The sequence below is a fragment of the Metarhizium brunneum genome, chromosome 3 (genome assembly GCF_013426205.1).
Source record: "Metarhizium brunneum chromosome 3, complete sequence".
Taxonomy (NCBI): Eukaryota; Fungi; Ascomycota; class Sordariomycetes; order Hypocreales; family Clavicipitaceae; genus Metarhizium; species Metarhizium brunneum.
Genome location: NC_089424.1, coordinates 3,282,344 through 3,305,314, shown reverse-complemented (window position 1 = coordinate 3,305,314; position 22,971 = coordinate 3,282,344). Strand labels below are relative to the sequence as shown.

The 22,971-nt window shown below is 52.6% G+C and overlaps 4 protein-coding genes across 4 annotated transcripts; 1 reads left to right on the top strand and 3 right to left on the bottom strand.

Annotated features, from left to right (window-relative positions):
- Positions 1 to 9,064: 9,064 nt before the first annotated feature.
- On the top strand, positions 9,065 to 11,762 carry G6M90_00g062370 (uncharacterized protein; the record flags this gene model as incomplete). The annotated part of the gene is made up of 2 exons (XM_014687154.1): positions 9,065 to 9,977; positions 10,030 to 11,762. The coding sequence occupies 2 exons, from the start codon at positions 9,065 to 9,067 to the stop codon at positions 11,760 to 11,762; spliced, it is 2,646 nt and encodes an 881-aa protein (XP_014542640.1).
- A 5,021-nt stretch (positions 11,763 to 16,783) lies between these two features.
- G6M90_00g062360 (uncharacterized protein) lies at positions 16,784 to 17,386 on the bottom strand (the record flags this gene model as incomplete). Its single annotated transcript, XM_066130739.1, has 1 exon — positions 16,784 to 17,386. The coding sequence occupies one exon, from the start codon at positions 17,384 to 17,386 to the stop codon at positions 16,784 to 16,786; it is 603 nt and encodes a 200-aa protein (XP_065986900.1).
- Positions 17,387 to 18,988: 1,602 nt separating this feature from the next.
- Positions 18,989 to 19,894, bottom strand: G6M90_00g062350 (uncharacterized protein; the record flags this gene model as incomplete). Its single annotated transcript, XM_014687155.1, has 1 exon — positions 18,989 to 19,894. One exon carries the CDS (start codon positions 19,892 to 19,894, stop codon positions 18,989 to 18,991), a length of 906 nt encoding a protein of 301 aa, XP_014542641.1.
- A 1,306-nt stretch (positions 19,895 to 21,200) lies between these two features.
- Positions 21,201 to 22,563, bottom strand: G6M90_00g062340 (uncharacterized protein; the record flags this gene model as incomplete). Its single annotated transcript, XM_014687156.1, has 4 exons — positions 21,201 to 21,514; positions 21,571 to 22,315; positions 22,372 to 22,467; positions 22,549 to 22,563. The coding sequence occupies 4 exons, from the start codon at positions 22,561 to 22,563 to the stop codon at positions 21,201 to 21,203; spliced, it is 1,170 nt and encodes a 389-aa protein (XP_014542642.1).
- Positions 22,564 to 22,971: the final 408 nt, after the last annotated feature.

The following is a 22,971-nucleotide window of genomic DNA, read 5'->3' as shown; positions in this document are numbered from 1 at the left end:
CACGTGTGTCCGTCACGTTATCGCCTGCGCAGTCAGAATCGAGATGCAGAGCGCCGGTGCTGGTCATAGTGAGGACTCTGTACGCGCGTGGCCGTACTTTGTGCAGACATGGAGCAAGGGCCGAGTGACGGCATTGATGGAGCCTTTCAGCCGCCCGGAAGCTTGCATGGCCGCCATGAAGAACAAGCATTCGAATGTTGCGCTTTTGGTAACTGATGTCGAAATCGGTTTCATCAAAGGCAGGCCTTGTTTTAGGCTGCAAAAATATTCATGCATACATCCAATGGTGATTGGGTAGGGCTGCTTCATCCGAGCGCGATTGACAACATCGACGTCCATCTAGCATTTTTGTCTGCCTACCCAAGTTAATTATCCCCTGGCGCTCATGGATAAACTGTGTGTCGGCTAGTGAACCATGGCTATTCTCGGCCCAAATGCCATTGTCAAGTCTGTTTGATTTCAGGCTGGCCAACCGTGTTTTTGTGTTTTTTTTATTATTATTTTTTTTACACATCATCTTCAAACTGTGGCGTCAAGTGTGGAAGGCAGGAGGGCTCGCTTGTTGCCATGACATTGTGATCCGACACTCGACAGGCATCAACGTGAGGACATGGGGGGGAAGCTGGAAACACCAGTTGGCCTCATGACAGCCTCCTCGATTGCTGCATGTGCGGTCCCGTCCGATGTTGCCCATCCCTTGCAACGGCGGCCATGTCCAGCAAAAATGCGTCTTGACCGCCAAACGAGGGCCCTGCGTCTTCTCATGAATCTTGGCGATGAGAATTCACGATGGGAACCGTTACCGTGGGGGCAGCGCGCATGTTACACGCGGGGTCAAGCACCTCACTGAAGTCTCGGCCGAGAGAAACGTCGTCGACTGCTTGATGGACTTGTTGCTTCCATGGGCAAAGGGGACCACGGGGCGGTGCGGACACCCAGCGCTGGTGACATGGAGAAGCATGGACAATGTGCAATCCTCCATGGCTCTCGCAAATTGAAGCAGCACCGGACTGCACTGGAGATGCGCAGGGCGGTGCGATTACCGTCATTCTCCGGACAGTCAGGAACTTTTGCGCCTGCAGGGCGGGGGTTACACCTGAACTGACCGGTTCCTACCACGCCCCTGTCGGCAGCGCAAGCGAATTCCATGTCGTCGCGGTTGTGTAATAGCCACCCTGCCGTTGCACGATCTCGAGCTTCTCGTCGAGGAAATGTTTGCTGGCCCGCATGCGTGCTGATGCGGTCTGGTAACAGTTTGCGGGTTAGCGAACACTCGGGGAACGGCTATGTAATGGCGCGTCGACCCCGTGGGGATGCTGGAGCCTCCCACGTGTTGATCATCTGGTGGTTGACGCCGCCGTCGCCAGTGTGCAAAATATCCAATTCCCTATATTTACGGTTATAATGACCTCACGTTGGACAAGGCCGCACCGCCATCGACATTCGGCCATGGCCATGATGTTGTCTCCCTTTTCTCCCCCGATGGGAGGACGGCTACCCATTGTCCGCTTCATTGTTGGGCATGGGCTAGCACTGGGAGTTACGTTATTGAAAAGCGCCAAAAACCTCAAGGGCTAGCTCGGGTCGTTCTCGTCAAATCTGACGATGCCAGGGCCCGCCCCTGGGGTCTTGCCATAAGCCCCATCTTTGCGGGGAAATCATGTGTCAGCAGGCAGAGAAGGTCTGGGGAAGACCAGATGCATCTTGGTGTGTTTGCCGGTTAATTCTGTATGCACCAGTAACCGCCTGGAACGGTACGATGGATATACAATCGAGAAGCTCCTCCATTGTGTATACCCATTAGCTCAACCTCGTGGCCAGACCTCTGTCACCTTGGACAAGGGCAAAACCAAGAAAGCCAATGGTATTGGCATATCGTCGGAGAAGGGGGTGTTTGAACTAGCCAACTGATAGTGTAGAGCTTTTGGAGATTTTGTGCCCAACGCATCCCCGGACTTGAATCATTGGACTTGCCTAAAAAAGACTTTAAAGCCTAGAAAAAGCGAAATTTTCTGGGCCCGAACAGTGAGTCGCCGGAAGTCTTCATCTCATCACGCCGCCAACTGTGTTGGACCACGAAAGACAGCAAGGACATGGAATTGTAGAATAAAGTCCGAGCATACCTCTTGAACTTTCAAAGAGACTTCTCAAAGAGAACCAACTGCACTTTGTTCTTTGTTTTTGTGTTTCAGAGGCGAAAAGTCAAGTGCTGGGACTTTGCCTGGCAGTTAGACATTCGTCACGCCAGGCCGGCTCCGAACTCCAAGGGTGAATTCCGATGGGCGGGACATTGTTCCGCAGCTAGATATGCCGGCACAAGGCGAAGAATACCGAGTTGGCACCTATCCTGCGCCAAGACAACAAGCACAACTCTTATTCAACGCCATTCAAAGACTACCAAAGACCAAAAGGCTGTGCATTCTAGCCGGGGCTTCCGGGTTTCCAGTTCTCGAAACACAAATAAAAGAGAGTTGTCGATTCTTTTTTGGCCATGATCTTGCCTGTTGTTCGTACAATGTAGATAGATGGCTCTATGACCACGAATGCTGTGACACTCTCTCCGCGTCTCGTATAACGTTTCCCAACTCGGCAACTAGTTGGTGAGTATACATGAAGATAGTGCGGGGGAGCCAAGCTTTTGGACCAAGACCGCCTCAAGCGGGGTTGAGGACCAACGCACGCGGTTGAGAACACCCGCATGGGCGGCGAGCGGCAGCCTCAAAGGACGCTTAGTGCGTGGCGGCCATGTATGTATGTACAGGCTGGAACATTGTCAGACGAGGACTCATATCAAAAATTGGATATGAACAGGTGGTACGTACAGTTTGTGGTCATAATTTTTCGACCACCCAGTGGGCGAACGATGAGTGCAATGAGAGCTGAATGGCCACAAGGTGAAGCCGACCGTGTTTGAACAGGCAAAGGGAGGCATGTCATTGGCCAGAAGCATCTCCAGGTACGGAGTGGAGCTAGACCGCCTTGGGCAGGGCTTTTTGGATTCCTCGAGGCTTAGACCCCAATCGCGCCCCTGGTCTGCTTCCACGAGGCGTTCCTCAGTGATTCCAGAGCTATTATCCAGGCCCATCCATCGCAAGTCTTTGCGCTGCGTTGGCCACTGTCTCTGGGTGAAGAATCAACAGGCCGAGGAGCATTTGGGGCAGGAAGGCAAAGGGCCCTTTGGCTCATGCGATACCGAGTATTAGCCCAGCAACTAAGATTAGGCCCATTGTTGGCCAAGCTTCGCAAACAGGCACGGTAGTCCGGACTCCGGTGGGTGTGAGCCTCAACGTATCCGACTGGTTGGATCAAATTAACCGTCCAGTCTGAAGCACATGAAATAGAGGGCCCGCTCTAACGCTCTCAGGGGAACTGGCAGCACTAGAGAATCGTGAAAGGCATTGACGGTGTACCAAGGAAAAATAGAAGATCTACCAAAATAAGACCTCCTTTTGTAGGAGGCCTCTGTTTTTGGCAGAGTCGTTAAAACAGAAGGTGCTGCTCTGGGTAGGCGCTGTCTGACCTTTGTCCTGCAATTTCCACAATAGATCTCGTCTGGTTCGATTCAAACCAGCCAGAGGACTATTCTGATTGGCGGGTGCGCCTTGAAATTAATGGGAGCTTCCGCGGCCATTGAGATCATACCCGACCAGCTCCGATTTGTTGATCGTGAAATTAGCAGGCAGTAACTCAGTATCCGATTCATTAAAACATACCGTCGCAACCAACATGCTGGACTCTGCTTGTCCTTGCTAGTGACTGACGATGGCACTGAAGAGCATGGCTTGATCCATGTTTTAGATCGACAAACTTGATGCATGCTTAAGTAAAACGAGACTCAGTCTAACGCGTGGTGTATGCCCAAGGGTGTTCTGCGGCCTGCCGCCACCAATTCATGCTACCAGTTGCAGTGCTGACTAAAAAAGGGTGCTTTTGCCGACTGAAAACAATAGCTCGCCACAAAAGTCATCAACGACTATGCGTAATGCGCCCGCATCTCGGAACCTCTGTAAGCGGAGTCTTTCTGTGAAGCTGGCTGCGGCTCAACAGGCACAACCATGTTGAGAATAACAGGAGTTGTGACACATGAAATGTCTGGGTTGCCTAGCCAGAATTTGATCGCGTTAGTACTTCAGGCGCCCAGCGAACATTACGGACCATGTGGAGATGAGAGGAAGCTAATACTAGAGTCGATAGAGCAAAGTACGCAACACGGGAGATGTGTTTAGGCTTCAACTTCTAGAAAACGCTGATCACTAACCAGGGAGTGAGACACGCATGGCGAAATCTGCTAGTGCGAACCCTTGGCGTCTTGCGACGCCAAACGGCCCAGCAACTAACTTCGTGCAACCTCAGTGTTGGGTGCTGAGATACAGCGGATCTCAGCCGACGTCTGCATGTTAAATTTTGGGTGCAGATTTTCTCCGTTTCTCGCCGTGGCCGCCTTTTGCCAACGGAATTATGTGCGCTGACTTGAGGGTGTGATAGCCGTTCGCCATTGTGGCGAGATGGAGCAAGGATTGCCCCGTCTGCCGTGTTCTATGTATGGATTGATCTTGAAGGACGGGGCCGTCGTGGCTTGGGGCCGTTTGAAAGGTGGCTGCCCCATTCGCTAGCGGCCAGGCTCTGCATTGGTGACAAAGGGGCCACAAGGATCCAGATGTCGATATCAGATGATGTGATTGCAAGAGCCAGAATTGGTTGGCTGATGGAGTTGTGTTCTCACAAATATCCATGCGATCTTCGCCTTGCCTGATGGAGATGGTCAGTCCGAAAATGCTGTGGCTTTATTGCCCTTTGTATGTACAAAACGCGTTCCAGTCCTAGTTGGTGTTGTATTGTCGCGCAACAGAACAATAGCCACAATCCTCTTCGGGCTGAACAAGCCGGGAATGGGGCAATCGCCATCGGCGTCAATGAGGTCATGGCTGAGATGGAATATTGCCTCGCAAAGCAGTAGATTGCTGTGGCAGCCTTCCCGAAATGCCTGCCGTGTGCGAGTGCCTTTCTGTCATGTTCGGGTTTCGTTAATGCATGCCAAGTTGGACCAGGCTTCTTGACTCTCTCTAGGGATTTGGTCCAATTGCTCCAGGTGTCTCGACTACAAGCGCGGACTGGAGGTTTGAACTTAAAGCAGGTCGCATGGACGTGACTTCCCTCGGCAGTCATTTTAAACACCTGGTGAGTACGAAGTCGGAAATACGATGATGTAAGTGGACCCCCTTCTCGCACAAGAAGGCAGGAGAAGAGTCGGCCGAGTCGTTGCAGCCGCTAGCTACGAAGGCAACAATTAAGGCCTTTGGACTAGCTCAGCCACACTATGAATCTCTATTCAGGCATCCTCGTCAACGCCATCAGGAGTCGACGGCGGAAGCTTTCGTTCCTTGGTGCCTACGGCCCTTGAGTTTGGCTGGCGGCTGTTGGCCTCGTCATTGCACTAATTTGCACCCGTACGCCCTGCGCCGTATTCTTGGACGTGAGGGCCATCACCGCCTTTGTATCCCGTTCATCCTTATTGCGCCCATCCCATTGCTGCCGTCACCATCATCAACGCAGGTCCCTGCTGCGCATATGCTTAAGTTGCAGTTGCCAAGACCGAACCGAGGGACGCCACGACCAGCAGTATCAAAGAGTGCAAAATGATACTACTGCCACCGGGGGATCTAGGTTGCTGGGAACGGCTAACCGCAGTCGCCTGCCCTGGACAAACTTTGAGGCTTTTCCTTCCTCTGCATCCAATTCTGCCGTGAGGGCTCTGGTGAAGGCAGCGGTGCTCGGGATATCTATGCATCAATCGAAATCGCGAAATTAACGATTTCCCGGGCCAACCAAAAAAGGAATTCCAAACGAAATCATGACTCGCCACATCGATCTCGAAAGTTCTCTCCGAAGCCGAGTCTGAAACGCACAGTTTACGACGCGAAAAAGCTGTTCGTGATCCACCCAAGGCATGATAAGAACAAAGTGGGTGCAGCATCTCAGCCATGTTCGCTACTTAAGTACTAATAAGTCATTCCGGATCTCTACTTCTCTGTACCTACATGCTGCAAAGAGGTATAAATACATATTGTCCTTCCACGCTAGAAGAGTGATTTCAAACAGCTGCATGATGGTTACATCATGGATATGGTCATTTGGAGTTACCCCTGTTAATGTACGGGTGCCGTGTTATGTATATTCATTTAGTGGCAGGGCGACCGCTCGCGTTATCATTTGGGCAAACATGCTGGATTGTTCGTCTAGTGATTGGCCTCCAACTTGCCGATGGAACGCTAAGCTTAAGTTTCTGCAAACAAAAAGCAAATGCAGCGCCGCACCTGATGGTATAGTAGTACTAATAGCCGTCCTAAGCACATGGCACCCGATGCGATTCCCCCACACATACCAGATTTGCGGGATATTTCATTTTAATTTATCTATGTACATGAGCGATGGGGTCTCGGCAAACACCAATCTATCGCGTCTTGCTGGGCCTGTCCTCTCTTTCTGTTCTCCCATCCACCCTGCCTCTCTACTCTACCTATCTATCTGAAAAGCATCAAAACGCTCTCAAATTAGCGGCTCCTCCCCAGAAGCGCCTGCACGGAGTGGGTGCCCAAGTGGGCTTTACAAAAGAACCTAGCACTACGCAGACTCGGAAGACGCTAGAGGCAAACTGGGAGAGGTGCCGGTGCAGCTTTAGTGTCATCCTATTCGCGCCATACCTTTCGTGATGTGGCCCCCATTCATGGGCCCAAAACCCTGAATTTCATGACGGAGACAAAGGGCGTCTCGTCTCGCTAGGGCCGGTTTTTATGCTTCTTCTTCTCTCTCCGAATTTCTTTTGCCACTAAATGTCTCTTCATCTGCCTGACACTAGGCGTACTCTGCAAGGAACATAGCTACAGAGGCTCGCGTGCTCGCCCGCGTGCCCGTCTGCTCTCCAGACGGGATGCCCTCGTGCAGCTGGCCTGGTGATGGGGTCTAGAGCCTCGGGGACTGGGGAGACGAAGGACCAGAGAGGCCGAGGCCTCAACGGCGTTGTATTCACTGTACTGCCTTCAATGTTCGCCTAACAATCTGCCTTCTTGGCCGGATCAACTGCCACCGGAGCTTTGACTGCCACCTGGCCCCCTGACGACTGGCAGGGTCTGGTCCTCGTGATATTTTCAGTGCTGGCTCTCGGTCGAGGTGTCACTGTTGATGGGCGGCGGAGGGAAAGGCGTGATGCGGCATGGCTCCATTACCGCCGTCGGCGCACCTCCTAAAGGCAACATTGAACAGATACAGGTGCCGCGACTAGTCCCGCCAGGTCGAGCTGACACTTCAAATGTTGACGGGCACTTGACGGACACCTGGTCAAGCTGCCAGGCCGGCATGGAGCAGTTCAGGACTTCATGTCCGGCCTGGCACTATGGTTCTTGTGGTTCTGTGGGACACAAGTTCTCACAACCACGGCCCCCTTTGCCCCTCCAACCTCCAGGTCGACTCGACCCCAAAAAAATCCCGCCTCCAAAAATTCATCATGACACGCCCTGCATGCCCGCATGCTTTGCTATCTGCCACACCCGACGGCAACATCGATCAGCTTCTCCCCCAATCACGGCCTGGTATCTTGACGATTCCTGTCAGGGTGTCTGTCTTTACGATTACCCGGGCAGAACGGACTGGTGGTACATATGTACCTCACCCCGCGAACGCGCAGAGCCCAAATGTCAATTAATGCACGGCGAACAACCACCGGTCGACCTTTCTCTCGGCCCCTCCACGGCTCTGGGAAGTCACAATCTGCAGAGGATCTAGGCATGCGGAGCAGCTACAGTTATCTTGTGTGACATGTACTCACTGGCCTCGCTCGCCTGGGCAAGCAGGTTTCTTCGCATTGAGACATGCTTAAAGACACCACTCGCACGCGGGGCAGCTTCACGTGCATTGCATGCGTTGCTCATATCTGACCGGACTCAGCTTGAGCCAACCTGCTAAAGAAACTCCACAGACGACAATGCGTCGAAAGTGCCTTGCTGTACGGATGATTGTATGTGCGACACAACTTTTGAGATGGCAACCCTGGCCAGCGGCATCTTGGACAAGTCGCGGCCTACGACAAATGTCCCCTTCTCTGGTAGGCGACTGGCTGGTCGTAAAAAGGAGAGGCTTCTTTAGCATCTTTCGCCTCTTCGCCCAGGCTATCCGTCGCTGTCTTGTTCACCCCCCAATATCGTTAGCCGGGGAGTCCAAGGGGAGGCCCAGCAGACACCCCCCCCCCCACCCCCGGGGGGTCCCATCCTTGCGACGGTCCCCGCTGATCTCCTCACGGTTGCTACCTTCACGCCGATGTGTCGTCGAGACCAGGCTCGCCGGGCACGCCCATCCCATCCCACTTTTCTCCAGATAACCAACCCTCCGTCCCATGTAGGGTGCAGATGTTTGTGGAACAGTACGACAACAGCCTACAGGGACACCACACCACCGGGTTACTCGCTCCCACTTTACACAGGGCCACGGGGGACCACAGAGGACCATGAAGTAGTACCGAGCATCCCATCGTCTACGAGCACACACCCTGGCTAGTTTCTCGATGGGATGTATGGAGAAATGCAGATAGACCCTGGTCAGCTTGCTTCAAGGCGCGAGCACCTCTCCTACCGCCGCTCCTTGTGGCCCTGACCATCACTGTCACTCCCTATCAGTCAGTCCTGGGCTCTCAACTATCCGAGTCTCTTAATATACATAACCGTGTTACCACCCAGTTCCTTTCTCTGCATACAACATCTGCATCAGCCGGTGTATTTCATTTGCACATAGACTTGGACTCTTTATACTTGCAAATCTTCCTCTTACTCACCCTCACCCTCACCCTCTGCCTCCTCCTCTTCCACTTCCTTTCCTCTCTACCATCCTTCACCTCACGTCCTTTCAACATCTCTACACACTTGCCCCGTGGTTCCACCTCGGCCGCAACTACTCTCATCGTACGCCCTGCTACTTCGCTCGTTATCAATATATTCGTACAAAGCACTATCGAAACACAACACCAGGCCTCTTACTCGTGTTAAGAAGACAAAAACCCGAGGTTTGGCTTGTGACCATGACAGCTCCTCTCTCCCAACAAACAGTCTCAGTCAAAGACGCAGCCGCAGTGCGCAAGCGCAGAAGACGTGCTCCAGCTGGAGGTGCTGCGGATGACTGCTTCACTTGCTCGAAACGAAATGTCAAGTGTGATCGCCGACGGCCATACTGCTCTCAATGTCTCGAAATTGGAAATGAATGCTCCGGATATAAGACTCAGCTCACCTGGGGAGTTGGAGTTGCTAGCAGAGGCAAGCTTCGAGGACTTTCTCTTCCCATCGCCAAGGCTCCTCCAGTATCTAGAGAGCCCAAGAAATCCCCCGTGACTCGAGGCCGTGCCAACTCGACGGCGGCTGTTATGGCCGCTCACTGGGCAGAGCAGGAAGAGGCCCGCAGACACCGAGGGCCTATCGATATCCCGTCAGTGACGCATTCCGTCTCAACTCCAGCAAACTCATATCCTGGACCTGGATACGACTATCTTTCCATGTCCCACCCTGAGAACGGCACAGCAACTGTTCCTCAACATGGCTGGGGCAATATTCATTACTCCAGTGGACTTGTACATTCGCCAGACGCGACGCCAAAATACTCCAAATTTCCCCTGCCTCTTATTACAGATGGCTTATCGTCATCAGTCGACTCTGTAAGCGATGTGGACTATCTTTCCCCTCTTAGCCAAACATATTCTCGCGATGAAATGCCCTTTGGTAGTGGATCATCTGTAATTTATGATGGATACGGGAGAAACCAGCACTCTCCCGTCTCCCAAAGTCCTCCTTCAGGACTAGTCCTAGACCACACTCGTGTGCCAACGTCGTGTCCTGGCTTGGTATACGCCGCATCAGAACATAGCTCGAGTATCAACTCTCACTTGGACCCATTCGACACACACCTGAGCCAAAAGCTGATGCGGGAGTGTGACAGCCTCAGTGAGCATCACATGGCGCCTTGTCCAGCCTTCCCGTTCTAATGAGGCAGCAGGTGTTCCACAAATCGACGTATACAATTCAAGTTGCAGCCCTGTTGCCAATAGCTGGACATCATCTTCGCATCAACGCGAAGAAGAACTTCAGTCACCGCAATCCGAACACACGTCCAACAGGTGGCCTACCACGCTTCGAGAACCTGACCCTTTGCGAGTTAGCCCGGACCTCGCAGCGAGGATGCCATTTTTCATGGACTATTACAAAAACACTATTGCGCCTTCCATGGTATATATTGATGGGCCACATAACCCTTTTCGGGATCATATTCTTCAGCTGGCGGTTCACAGCCAAAGCCTTCAGCATGCTATCTGCGCCCTATCGGCTTGCAATCTGCGAATGAAGAGAAAACTGAGTCTTGGGCAAGATACGCAGGAACTGCTTGAGAAGCTCACGACGGAAAAGAATGCCATCGACAGTCTCGGTGATCGCCAGCCAGATGATCCTTCATTGGCCGAAGAGTTTCAGCACCGAAATTTGGCGGTCAACCTTCTCAATGAGCATCTGAATGATCCGCTTAAATCTACACACGACTCTGTCCTAGCCACTATCCTTCTTCTCTGCCACTATCGCATGGTAGAGTCTGGCGTGGCCAAGTTCCACACCCAATTTGCTGGTGTGAAGAAGATCTTGTCCATGCGAACAGAACAGTTTGGCCATTCCAGGGGCTCGGCATGGATCGAAGCACTGTTTACCTATTTTGACGCCATCTCGGCAAGCATCAACGACCGCGAGGCCCAGCTTGCCCCAGCCGTGGATGATGGGTTACCGCTGTTGCCCCTCGGAGCAGAAAACCTTGTGGGCTGCGACAGGGAATTATTCAAGACGATTAGCAAGCTCGGTAGATTGAATCTACTTTCGCAACATCGCCCCGTACAAAACATGGCATCTTCTCGTCGACCAAGTGCTGACACTGCACCAACTCATCGGATGGTTAGATCGCCGGTTGGACACCCATACGGTGCCGGTATCACCAGCGTGGGCAGTGTTCACATGCAACAAAACCAACACGCGCAGCAGCAACCACAACACCAACAGTCACAACAGCTCAGTGACATGTACCCGATACCCGCGCACCGCTTTGACGGCAACGGATTTGGTACGACACTTAATGACGATGAGATTCTCGCCTCTGCCATGTGCACATCTGCCGCATTTGATGACAGTCGATCACTATTCTGGCGCGAATGGAAAGATGCACGACTGGCGTTGCAGAACTGGCAGTTTGACGCAGCTGCAGTTGCGGCATCGTTGCCGGGATCTCCCTGCCCATCCCAGGTTCGAGATCTTGGATCTCTGTCAGAGGCCTTCCGCTATGCCGCCCTCCTCTACACCGAGCGCCTTGCGGGTCCGAGCACGCCATCCAGCCACACAAACTTCCAGAACCTAGTCAGTCAAGTTGTCTACTACGCCACCAGCCTCGACGCCGGCAGCACGGCCGAGAAATTTCTCCTTTGGCCATTGTTCGTCGCGGGTTCTGAGTGCGTCAATGAATTACAGCAAAACATTGTGCGAACCAAATGCCGCGACATCATGGCCCGGTCTGGTTACATGAACAATCTGTCGGCCCTGGACATTCTGGAGAAACTGTGGGCCGGTGAGTTCAATGCCGCCACACCCGACTTGCGTCACAGGTCCGGCCCGGCTAAGATGGCCGGTTGCCGGGGACCGTTCAATTGGGCAAAGTGCTTTGGCGGACCTGGAGCTGAGGCCGAGTGGATCATGTTTTGAGGCTCCACTGTAGGTCCTGCCTCGTACACTCAGCGCCCACATGATGCAGAAGAAATATGGACAAAACCAAAGTATACCTAGTCCAAAGAAAAGAAAAAAGAAAAAGAAAAAAATGATTAAAGGGACAGAAATCTGGAGAAGGAACACTGGAGTTTGAGGAATACCCCATCTGCACTAGAAACTTTACGTAGCAATCTTGTGGCATTGTTTTTATTTAACTTTTTAACCCTTTTTTTAACACCTTTTTCTGGGGGCGGAGGTCTGGACGAGAGATGAGAATAAGCATTGGCGGCGACGCGCTCCAACAACACATCGAAATGAGAGCATATGCGGCATCTGTTTATTTGGCGAACTATTTTGCGTCGAGGTTTTGTTTTCATTGAATGTCCGCAAATCATGGCATCTAGGAGGGTGAGCGAAGTTTTCATGTGGAACAGGAGAAAAGGCAGTGAATCTGGGCATGTATTTTTAGCCACCGCCAGCATTTTGGTTTAGTTTACGTTGACACGATGCGCGAAAGCAAATACACAATGGAATGATACCTATCAAATTATTTTTTTACCCTTGCGCCCACCAATTTCCTTACAGAGAGACGATGTATATAAGCACTCACTTAACTTGTAGTTTTCTCTATTTCTTTCTTGATGGTCCCATATCGACTCACTTAGGGGCCTGGTCAAGTGCGTGCCTCTTGTCTGTACTCCGTACCCAATGCCTCAATCTGTGTAGGCCTGTACTCCGTACCCCTTAGTCCATAGCCAGACCCGTCACCGCAATATCGGTAGGCAATGGCAACATAATTTCATTGTGCTTCGTATTACGTTCTGCCTCAAATCTCGCTTCAGGCGACGTGCCATCAACGGGCGGCTTCGCTGGCGGCGGGTATGGCCGAAGCGGGCGGGCCTTATCGCGCAGGGACCCCGCAGCGTCACGAGCTTGGCTGTGTAACAACTAATAGAGAGCAATGCTGCATGTACTCGGAACTGCAGAGCACCATTATGCAAGCCTTGTCACCGCTTACTTGAACCATACAGTACATACATACGCGCCAGAGGTGATGGGGTGGTGTACGGAGACAACACCTCAGGCGGTGAATTCAAATCGAACTTGATGACAGACATCCCCATCAGCATTGGCTTCTCGTAAAATGCATATATCGGCCAGGGCTAGTTTTGATGACGTGCTTGCTGTGTTGACTGCGGACTTGCCCAATAGGTGCTGTACTCGTTCCCTATCAAGGGCCGTCATGCCTTGGACTCGCCAAGAGGTAGTAGTAGACGCCTATGCAAGCTCGCTCGCACAGCAGCGTGAGCCGGGGAGCCTGCGGAGTCGAACACGGCATATTCGCCGTAAGATGATGCGCCATCCCAGCTCTTGTTGTGCCTGATTAAAAGGCATGTGCCTCGACACTGATTTGCACTGACGAGGTTCCGATAACGTCCCTTCTACAGTTAGCGAACTTCTTGGGCATCACGAGATGCTCTGTTTCGTTTAGTTCTTTTAGCACGACGAATCTCTCACAAGCTCAGATCAAACTGGTGATTGTGCACTAATAAGGAGTGTGGGGTCGGATCATGTTGACGGTTGGTTCCTGGTGAGTCCCCATATCGATCTCCCCGGCCTCGGATGGCTGCAGCTCTGCAGCTCCGAACAGCACGCCGCTACTTCGGATGACACCCCTCTATAGGCAACGCTCCTTGGTGAATGTGACAGGCTGTCAGAGGCCAGCTGAGGTGAGGCAAGGGTCAAAAGCAAACAAGTCTTGATATTACTGAGAGACTGCACTATCTCGCATAATGCGGAAGATGCAAGATAATGGTGTGCTTTGGGGATGGAATTAGGCCCATGCCCATGCCCCGAGCCCTTCAAAGTGCCATGGCCGGGCATGGGACAAAAAGGTTCCAGCTCCAAACGAGCTCCATTAGCGAAAAGAGGCATATTGAGCTATAAACTCGGCATCAGTGGAAAGGAAACGGAGTGCACACCTGACTGGCATATTTACTCCGTGCATGTGTATGTACAGGTGTACATACATAAGCTAGATTGACGTGTTGGAGAAGCTTCAGGAACAAACGCACGCACCCCAAGACTTGGCGTGACTGGGGTTAGCGGAGGCGTTTTCCAGAAAACCAGTCGGCTGAGACTTCTAACGCTTGGATCGACCAACATCCCTTTCAAGTCTCAAGCCGGGCGCTAATTGGCTGTCGATGCTGATTCCTGACCTGGCTGTGGCGCCTACCTTCTGTAGGGTGAGCGCGACGGACTGACATCAGAGGCGGGGGAACTGATTACGAGGACTCCTCGAGTTTGGCCAGCTGACGAGCTCGCCGTTCCGCGACCTGGCGCAAAGTATTACGAAGTTCAACCCCACGAGGAGAGGGCTGAGCCATGACCACCTTGCACGCAAAACATGTCAAGAGCTCGATGAAACGAAATATGAAGATGGCATGGGCCACTCGATTGAAAGATGGAGCAAGCGGCGCCACTTTTTGCTGTGCCTTGGGAGTATGTGCCTTTCGCCCGTCGAGTGTACATACGAATGGTGGCAGTACCGGCCTAGGGCAAGGCTGTTTGATGGTCCAAACGCGGTTTGTGCTTCCTGTTGGCTGTTGCCATTCCCAATGTCGATTAGAGTTGTTGCTGTGGCTGATTTGCTGATAAGTGATGTTTCCAAGTGGGGGGATTCCTAGATGGGGCAGTGCCAATAGAGCAGCATTTGGAGTCCGCTTTGGTACAATACTCCGAGGCGGCAAGCAAGGTCATCACCGGGCATGAGCAGGGAAAAGTCCCAACAAGGACGCCGCAGAGTGACCGGCCGGGTGTATAACGCGGTGGGCTCGCAGGGCTCTGTAATCACCGCCAGGTCTAGATGTAATACAAGTCGCATCAGAAGCTAAATCGACATCATGGACAAGCACTGCCCTGGTTAGCAAGACTCCGTGCCCCTTCACTGGGGATCGGGGAGAACTGGTGGTCTGTAACAACTTACTAATCTAGGTTGAGGTGTAGCTGGTCGAGCGGCGTCGCCATCGGCCGAGACATGCCGGCGGATCAGCCAACTCACACATGGCCAGATTGTAGAATGTGGAGGTCGTCAATAGCCGTGGTGCAATATAAAGTTTTGATCCAGCTGTTTCGGACGCACGTCATCGAGAACAAGAGGCGGTAGATGAAAATTGAAGGAGGATAGTACAAGGAACACACTGTCCGGCTCGAGGGGTGACTCGTGGCATGATTGGGCATGAAACGGGTAGCAGGGATAGTGCCAAGCGTTGAACCGTTCGAATCCAAAGCCGGGTCGGGCGATGAAAGATGACTGGTTCACCGTGGCTAGTTGGCCGCTGTTCCTGGAGCCATGCCCTTTGACCCATGCAGCGGCTGGCACCAGTATCAAGGAGAAGGTGAAGTTGAAATGCTGGTGCTGGTGTAGCCGGATGAATTCGAGGCAGGCCGTGGAAATGCTGTGAGTGGTGGGTTTGTTCAACTTTGTTGGTTCGGCGTTGGTGGGGAAGGCGGCAACCATGCTTCTGCTCCAGGCAAGCAAGGAAAGAGACAAGAGAACATTGACATCGGAGAAAACTCGCAACCTCAATGTCACAGGCCAGCAACCTTCGGAAGGATCTACCATGGAACAGCCTTCGGCATCTTTGGTTGCTCCCCTTCCACAGCCTGGTTAAACCCTACTAGACCACGATCTCAATCCTGTGTGTTTGTCGACGTCGACGCTTTCGGACCACTGATGACCTCATTGAGACAGCTTCACGGGCGACTTCGCTCTGTCCCCGTGTCTCCTCCCATCGTCGCTGATATTGACAATATCTCACAACGTCGGCATTTTTGACGCTGCACATGATGCCATCAACGGGCCTATCCTCAATGTCAGGCGCAAGTGCGGCATCCTATCAACAATGAGACATCGTGGCCAAGGGTTGGGGCACACCAGCCATTATCGACCGAGGGTTATCCGGTGCTTGGCACCACTGGTCTCCGTAGCCTCACGACACCCCAGGACGCCCGCCATTCGACGCTGTCTGCACTCATGTGCCTCTCGTTCGCGTACGTAACTGCACGCCTGGGGTCGATCCCCAGCCATTTGCTGACTGGGCTCACCCCCATCTCCACCAAACTAGCTCGACATTAGTTGCAAATCGCACCCAGTCCGTGTGGTTGTCTTCTCCAATGATTCGGACACGCCCCTCCCGCAACCACCTGGTGGTCGAGAATACACACACACAGAAACAACAAGTCTGGCGGTTTCATGGCCACCAGGCGTGGCTGCAATGCCGAATCGAGACACCTCCATTGGCTGTATCGTACGCATCACTGGAAACTACAGCCTAATGTGCCTATAATCCTCTGGTCACCACGGGCAAGGGAGAAGTAGACGAGGACAGTACATACAGACACCACAAACGGGCCACATGGACTTGTCGCGACAAAACCCTGGATAATGATCTGCAAAGAGTTTCCTGAACAATCTCTCGAAAAAAGAATCCCAGCCTTCATCTGGTCTTCCCCCCTTTAACCTCCCACCATTCAATGCTCCAGTCACTAGTTGGCAGTATCGGTCGATTCAAGTCACGTTGCCTCGGAGTCCATTCCTCTTTGGCTCTGTTTCGCCTGCTTCGCCTGCTTTACAAGCCAACAAAAAGCACGCATCCGCGTCTCGAGCGAATGAAAGAAACGAGCATTGAGAAAAGCCCACAGGTGTTGACGATCATATAATGCTCCGGACATCAAACTACAATCATGATTACTTAAATCCGGGAAGAAGATTGCGCCATGTGGGTCCCGCGTGTCGTTCTCCAAGCGAGCTTTGTCACTTCCCTATCGCGATACTAGCAAGAGCTTGATTACTGACCATCGGTGGGCAGACGGTAGATGCCGGTGAAGTTGATGTGGTGATCCGGCTGTCCCCCGAACTAGAGGTTCCTGCAGCAGTTCGTTCTGTATGTCTTGGGTAATGTGTGCACACTAGGAGGAAGGCGATTACTGGGCAAGGCAAAAAAACACTTAATTGACTAACCAAAGATGCCCTCGTCTCCGCAGTTGGACAAGGTGTAGGCCAGTTTCTCCAACGGCTCCCCTCTCCCCCGGTACCGAAAGAATGAAGTCCCGAAAAACTCGAGCGTTCCGGGGACACAGTCGTTCTCCGCGCCTCCTGAGGTTGGAGGCCAAAACCTGGCTCGCGACAGCAGGATGGAACCAGCTGGCCTGTGTCCAAATACGCTTTGCCCACGATATGTCGGCTCTTGTCCCCACATGCAAGCACAAGCACGGGTTTCCGAGGCGGAGAAGACAAGCGGGCGAGGCGGGCCATCCACACTGTTGGGTGCTGGGAGAGCCAGGCCTAAATCAAGCAGCATTGAGGCCAAATGCCAACGTGGTGTACCGCCAGACTCGCGCCGACCTTGCCTCAATTGGAACCGAGAAGGCAGCTGCAAGGGACTTTGGTTACGCACAGGGCCGTTCTCCGCCTCCGGCAGTCCAGGACTCGCCGTACGCTTATCAGGACTTGGCGGTCCTCGATTCTGGGTGATTTGCCCTGCTGTTGCCGTATCGAAGTCGAAGTCGAGCTCTGTCAAAATGACTCGCATGTGTCCTGCCGCACAAGGCCGTTTCATGATTGCCAAAGGACTTTTGTTCGGCATGGCTGTGCGTAAATAATGCTGGTGCTGGCAAAACGTGCTTCGGGGTACGTCAGCGTCTAATAATAAGTTCCTGGCTCATAGTGTGTGGGATGATATCAAGACGCAGAGGGAACGAACTGCCAAGGCTGTCTATCGGCTGTGAGTCTCTGCCTAGGCCTATTCAGAGACAACTCGACTATGTATAGTGCTTGGTATGGCAGGGCAACTGGGACTCACCCCTGCCAATGTTCAAGGATGTCAAGTGGTGGGAGTTGTTCGGGTTGCAGCGGCTGCATAGTACTACTGTCTGTGCAAGCACTCGGTATACCGCGTAGTGACGTTACAATTGTGCTCACGCGGCGGCGCGCGGCCGTCGGCCGTACATACATGCAATCACGTCACTCGCACAATAGAGCGCCAGGGCCGCGATTGGTGTAGAAAATTCCCATCTGGATTGTGTTGAGGGCTTCGCAGATTCCGGTCTGTGCACACCACAAAGAGGGTTTTGCGACCAGACGCCTTTGGCTACAAGGCGTCAACGGTACCAAGTGATCCCGTGCCGTGTCCCAGGTCGGCCCTGGAGCCCTGCACAGCAGAGCCTCGTGTCCCTCCGAGGGTGGATGTGCTACCGCCTGACTGTTCCCGTGCAAACCCAAATCGCGAGCAACTTCCAAAAGCGAGTGCCCCGACAAAAAGAGTGGTCTACGGAGGTGGCATTACGGAGCTTTGAATATTATACGGGATATCGAGTCATCGACTATCGTGGGGAGTGGATAGCACCGGGCAATTGATGCTTGGCAGTCAATGCAACCAGACACCCAAGGCTTCTTCGATTCAAGCCCCAGCCAAGACTGCAGCTTCAGGTTCCTGCAAGGACTGACCCCCTTCGTAAACCCGCTCCGTCCGGCATCCTGATCCAATTGCCGTACGCCAAGACTGTTGACCGAGGCATGGCCACGGTCTCCCACACCGATATCGATCGATGTCCGACTCGAGCGTCCTCGGGAGGAACCCTCGTCCCTGCCTGACAAGTGATATTTTTATTGTATCGATCCACTTTAGGTAATTGATATCAAACAACGGGACACGCCCATGAATACATGCCTGGGTATGCACATTGTAGAAGTGCCGAGGGGGGCAATAACCGGGGTCCATTCAGACTCCCGGGCCGTCGCCATCAACAGGGCTGGCGGACCTGTCACTCAAGGGGGGTGTATGCCAAGATCACCGAGGTCGAGTAAATACATAAGTACGGAGGGCCTTTTGAAAATCAACGCTGCCAATTTATTACTAAACTACTTGAGCAGTCTGCCCAAGAAATCACAGCGACAAATGCCGCTCGTTGTTCTTGTGTCCACTGGAGCAACTTTCGAACGCCGAACGGGCCCTGCATCTCGCTTCCATGGCACCGTCCAAACCTGATCCTATCAGGGGAAGGAAGCCCAGTCAACGCCCGCATTACAGTACATGAAAGGTGAAAAAGAAAGGGGCGGGATAAAAGGAGATAGGGGGTCGACGACACAGGCCGTTCACATCCGTATCCCCCTTGCGATTCAAATGGCAGCAACGTAATGGCAAATGCAGAAGCCTTGACGGCTACAATCTCCCTTGGGCACGCATCCCATCCAAATATGCCCCTTGAAAAACGGGGACGGCTGGTGAATCACTACGCCTTGGGGCCAGCGTTTGTGTTTGACCGGCTGGCATTGTGCCAAGGCTGGAGGCAGCGGCCGAGCTGGGAGGCTGATCCTCAGGAGCCGCATCTGCCTGCTGGCCCTTGACGGTTCGAGATGCATCTCGGACGATGATCAAGTCGTGCTTCTGAGCCAGGAGCAAGTTGTCGAGTTTAGCCAGCTTCTCTGCTTTGTATTTGTTGTGGTTTGGGTCTGGGGATATTTCCGCTTGATCTTCCATGACGCTGTCGTGCTGCTCTTCTTGCTGTTCCTGTCCCCCTGTTTGTTGTTCGGGTTCCGAATCTTGCATGGGAAAATCATCCAGGCGGGAGACTTGAGGCTGCTCTTCTTGGAGTCCCGACATGGACTCGTCTTCGTCATATGTATCGTATGAATCGCTATCATCAAAGTCCTCCTCTCCGTATAGTAATTCGAGAGTTGTCGATGCATAATCCCGCAGCCATTTTTCAGCCCGTTGAATTTCAAGGACCTGGCTCTTGCGCGCCTTTTGCAGCCTAGCTTCTACAAAATCAATTCTTTCTTCAGTGTTCTGGACAAGAAAGTTCCATGTTTCCTCGCTCAAGTTTCCGTCATCTGCCAGCCTCCTCATCTTTGCGGCCCACGTGTTGAAACGCTCATCGTCTTCGGCCTTGTATCGACGACGGAGGCATTCTTCGCATGACCATCTACACTTGGCTTGCACAAGAACATGCTGGAGCTTCCGGGGGCAGATGGACTGCAGATCGCATCTATAAGTCGTGCAACGAAGCTTGTAAAGCTTGTGGTGCTGACATGCAAGATAGTGCAGCGTGGCGATGCAGCACGGCATCTTGCCCGTCTGACTACTTGCCAGTTGACCGTGGTTCTGCCTTATCCAAATGGGCAATAAAATGTCGATGCTTGTAGTGCTGGAGATGATATCAAACACGACCGCGGAGCCTGTGCTAGAGTAGCTGGGGGTTATGCCCGGTGTAGGGATGACGATTTTTTCACCAAACAGTAGCCAAAATGTACAAGTCGCGTCGTGCTGTGCCAAGGTGCCTGCAGAGAGATGTAGTTTGAATTACCTGGCAGAAATGTTGGTAATGTCTGTTGTCTGTGGACGGGTATGTCTGATAAAAATAAAAGAAAGAATGATTATTTGATGTCTCCCACACGAACGAGAGGGCCGAAACAGAGAGATTAATATCGACGGCAGCCACAAGGACCAAAAGAGCCGCACAAAATGGGAAAATGGGCACGCGCCCAAAAAAAGCCCTTTTCGAAGGGGCATAACATCGTTCTCCCTCGGGCCATCTGCCACTGCGCCATGGTTGGCGACTGCCTCATGGGCGCTATTAACATTTGTGGCTATTCCTCATTGACGCTCGCTACCGTTAGGTCTGCACGCCGAAATCCCACGACGGGCAAGTCTCAAGTTTGTCGCGCGTTTCGACGCTACAGCGGTCGAATCTATTGCGCATTTACGCATCGCTGGATGGAGTCGTGGCGTCGTGTTCGGCCAATGCCTCGTTGGGCCATTGTTGTCGGTCAAAGTATATACTTCGAGGTTTGTCCACATGGGGCCTAATCGTCTGCCACAATGGGTAGTCCAACTGCTCAGGCGTGTGTACAATCGTTCGCTGTTCCAGTTAAGCGTAAATAAATTACTTCATTACGACTGTCTTTTCCTTGTTGACCTATCCAACTCATTGAGCAAGCATTACATTAGGTAGGGCTCGGTGACGGCAACACAATATGCCTGGCTGTACCCAAGCCAGAGAACGACCGTAAAAGCCAAAACGTAATATAGAGATACTTCATAGTCTGCTCTTTATGGAAATTTGCTCAGGCTTGGAAGTCACAATGGTCCCAGGCAGATCTGTTCGAGAAGCAGACGTGGCCCCCGGCGGCAGTCGAGCAGCCTACGTGCATTGGGATGCGTGAAGTGTAGGCAAAGGTGCCAAGAAGTACGTGTCGAGTATATTTCCCTAGTTCCAGCATCGCTCCTGAGCGGTACAAAGTCAAATTTTGCACAGTATACTTCCCACGCAAGGTCGCAACGCCTACAAACCCCCCCCTTTATCATGCAGTAGATATTCTTGGAGGCGAAAATACAATCCAACACACGAGTCCACTTCCTGCAGACGTGGCGTCTATCGTGATTCATTTGCGGAGAGGGGCGTAAGGGCGCGTCTGGCCAAGTCGGGGCTTATACTCCTGGAGCAAAGCGTCTGCGCAGCCAGCTTTCTGTAGCCGTCAAAGCTAGACGGTGTTGCGCCACTGCCAATGCTGATGGACGTACCACTCGGCTGTTTTTCGTTGGAAACCAACCCCTTTGTTTGGACAAAAGCGCTGGAACGGACGTGGTAGGGGTCACGTTCGTAGTACTTGTCAAGGATGGGGTGTGTCATGACTGTTTGGCGGTGGATGGTGAGGATGGAGTTTGTAGGGACGTTTACCCAGTTTTCTGGCCATGTTAGCTGTATGACACCATCAATGGTTGCGTCCATTACAGTGTATTACCTCGTTCAAAAGTTAGCGGCTCACTAGCGACGAGCACAATATCGGCTCCCTTGTCCTTCCGCTCCATCTGATACTGCCGGTCATTCGGATCAGATGTCCTCGTGGCCCACTGTGTCCCCGACGAATAGTACAAGCTGGCGGCTTCGTCCTTGGAGCTGCTTATGTATCGCGTGCAAATGACGCTGTGGCCATCCGTCACAGCAAAGTTGAGCAAACTCCTGGTGTCAACATCTTCGCTTTGCAAGACGTCCTGGGGGATCGAATCCGTCAACTCGTTGATCTGGGCAATGGTCTGCTCGACGGCTTTACGCAGGACGGTCGGTCCAAAGCCGTTTTCGGGCGACGAGCTAGGGTTATGACCAAGCCGTTCGAGAGTATCGAGGAATAAGGCAAATGCCCACTCGCTATCTGTACCGCCCTTTACTTCGAGATACCACTTATCCGCTAGTCGGTCGCCGAGTTTTCTCTTGATGTATTTCCAGCCGCCGAGACCACCATTGTGCATCCACATTAAACTGGCGTGTGTAAAGGGGTGGCAGTTATCCTCACTCAAGGAGCCTTCGGTCGTGGCGCGTACATGGCCAAATATGAGGCGTGATGCCGTCTTGGATGCTATTCGCTGCAGATTTGTGCAGTTCCACGCCGGAATGGTGGATGTGAAGAGACAAGGCGCAGCGCCGAGTTTTGGATCTGTGTAGAAGCCTATGCCGAAGCCGTCTGCATTGTTTTGACCCCTACGAGTGTCCTGGCCATGGTCAGTAATGGGATTGAGGACGTGCAACCTGGGACGGGGTGGCGTACCAGACGTAGGCGGGAGTCAAAGGACTGCTTTAATATAGAATGTGTCGGGTCGAGAATCAGTTTCGAGAGGAGAATCTCGTCGCTACCTTTGTACACCTGTTTGGTTCGCGGATTCCCTTGTCAGTTCCCATGTCCGACGTCGGAGGAGAAGCCGCGAAGATGCGGCCTTTGCCTTACCAAGAAACGGCACATGTTGTGCCGGAGCTGCGATGCACAGTCACAGATAACAGGCTAAATAGACAAGGCGAGATGAGAATGGTGGCAGTCCATGAAAAAAAGATGGAGGAGGAAACGATCTCGGATGGATGAAAGAAACAGTTATCTGGCGGTGGGAGAGTCAGCGATCTGGCCAAAAGGTCTGGTAGCTGATTGTGAATCAGGTTTGTAAATGGCACCATACTTCAGAGCCTTGGGGCTTTGTGCTGGGGTGCCACTGTGGCTTTGCGACTCAAGTGCTGGGATTGGTGGATCGGACCAGCTGCTGAAATTGGCGTAAATAATTACAATTTTCAATGTTAACAGCCGGCATACTTTATTCGGTGGGCAACGGCGAACTTCCTAGAGGTCATGGGGCAGCTCTCTGGGTAAATCGTCTGCGAG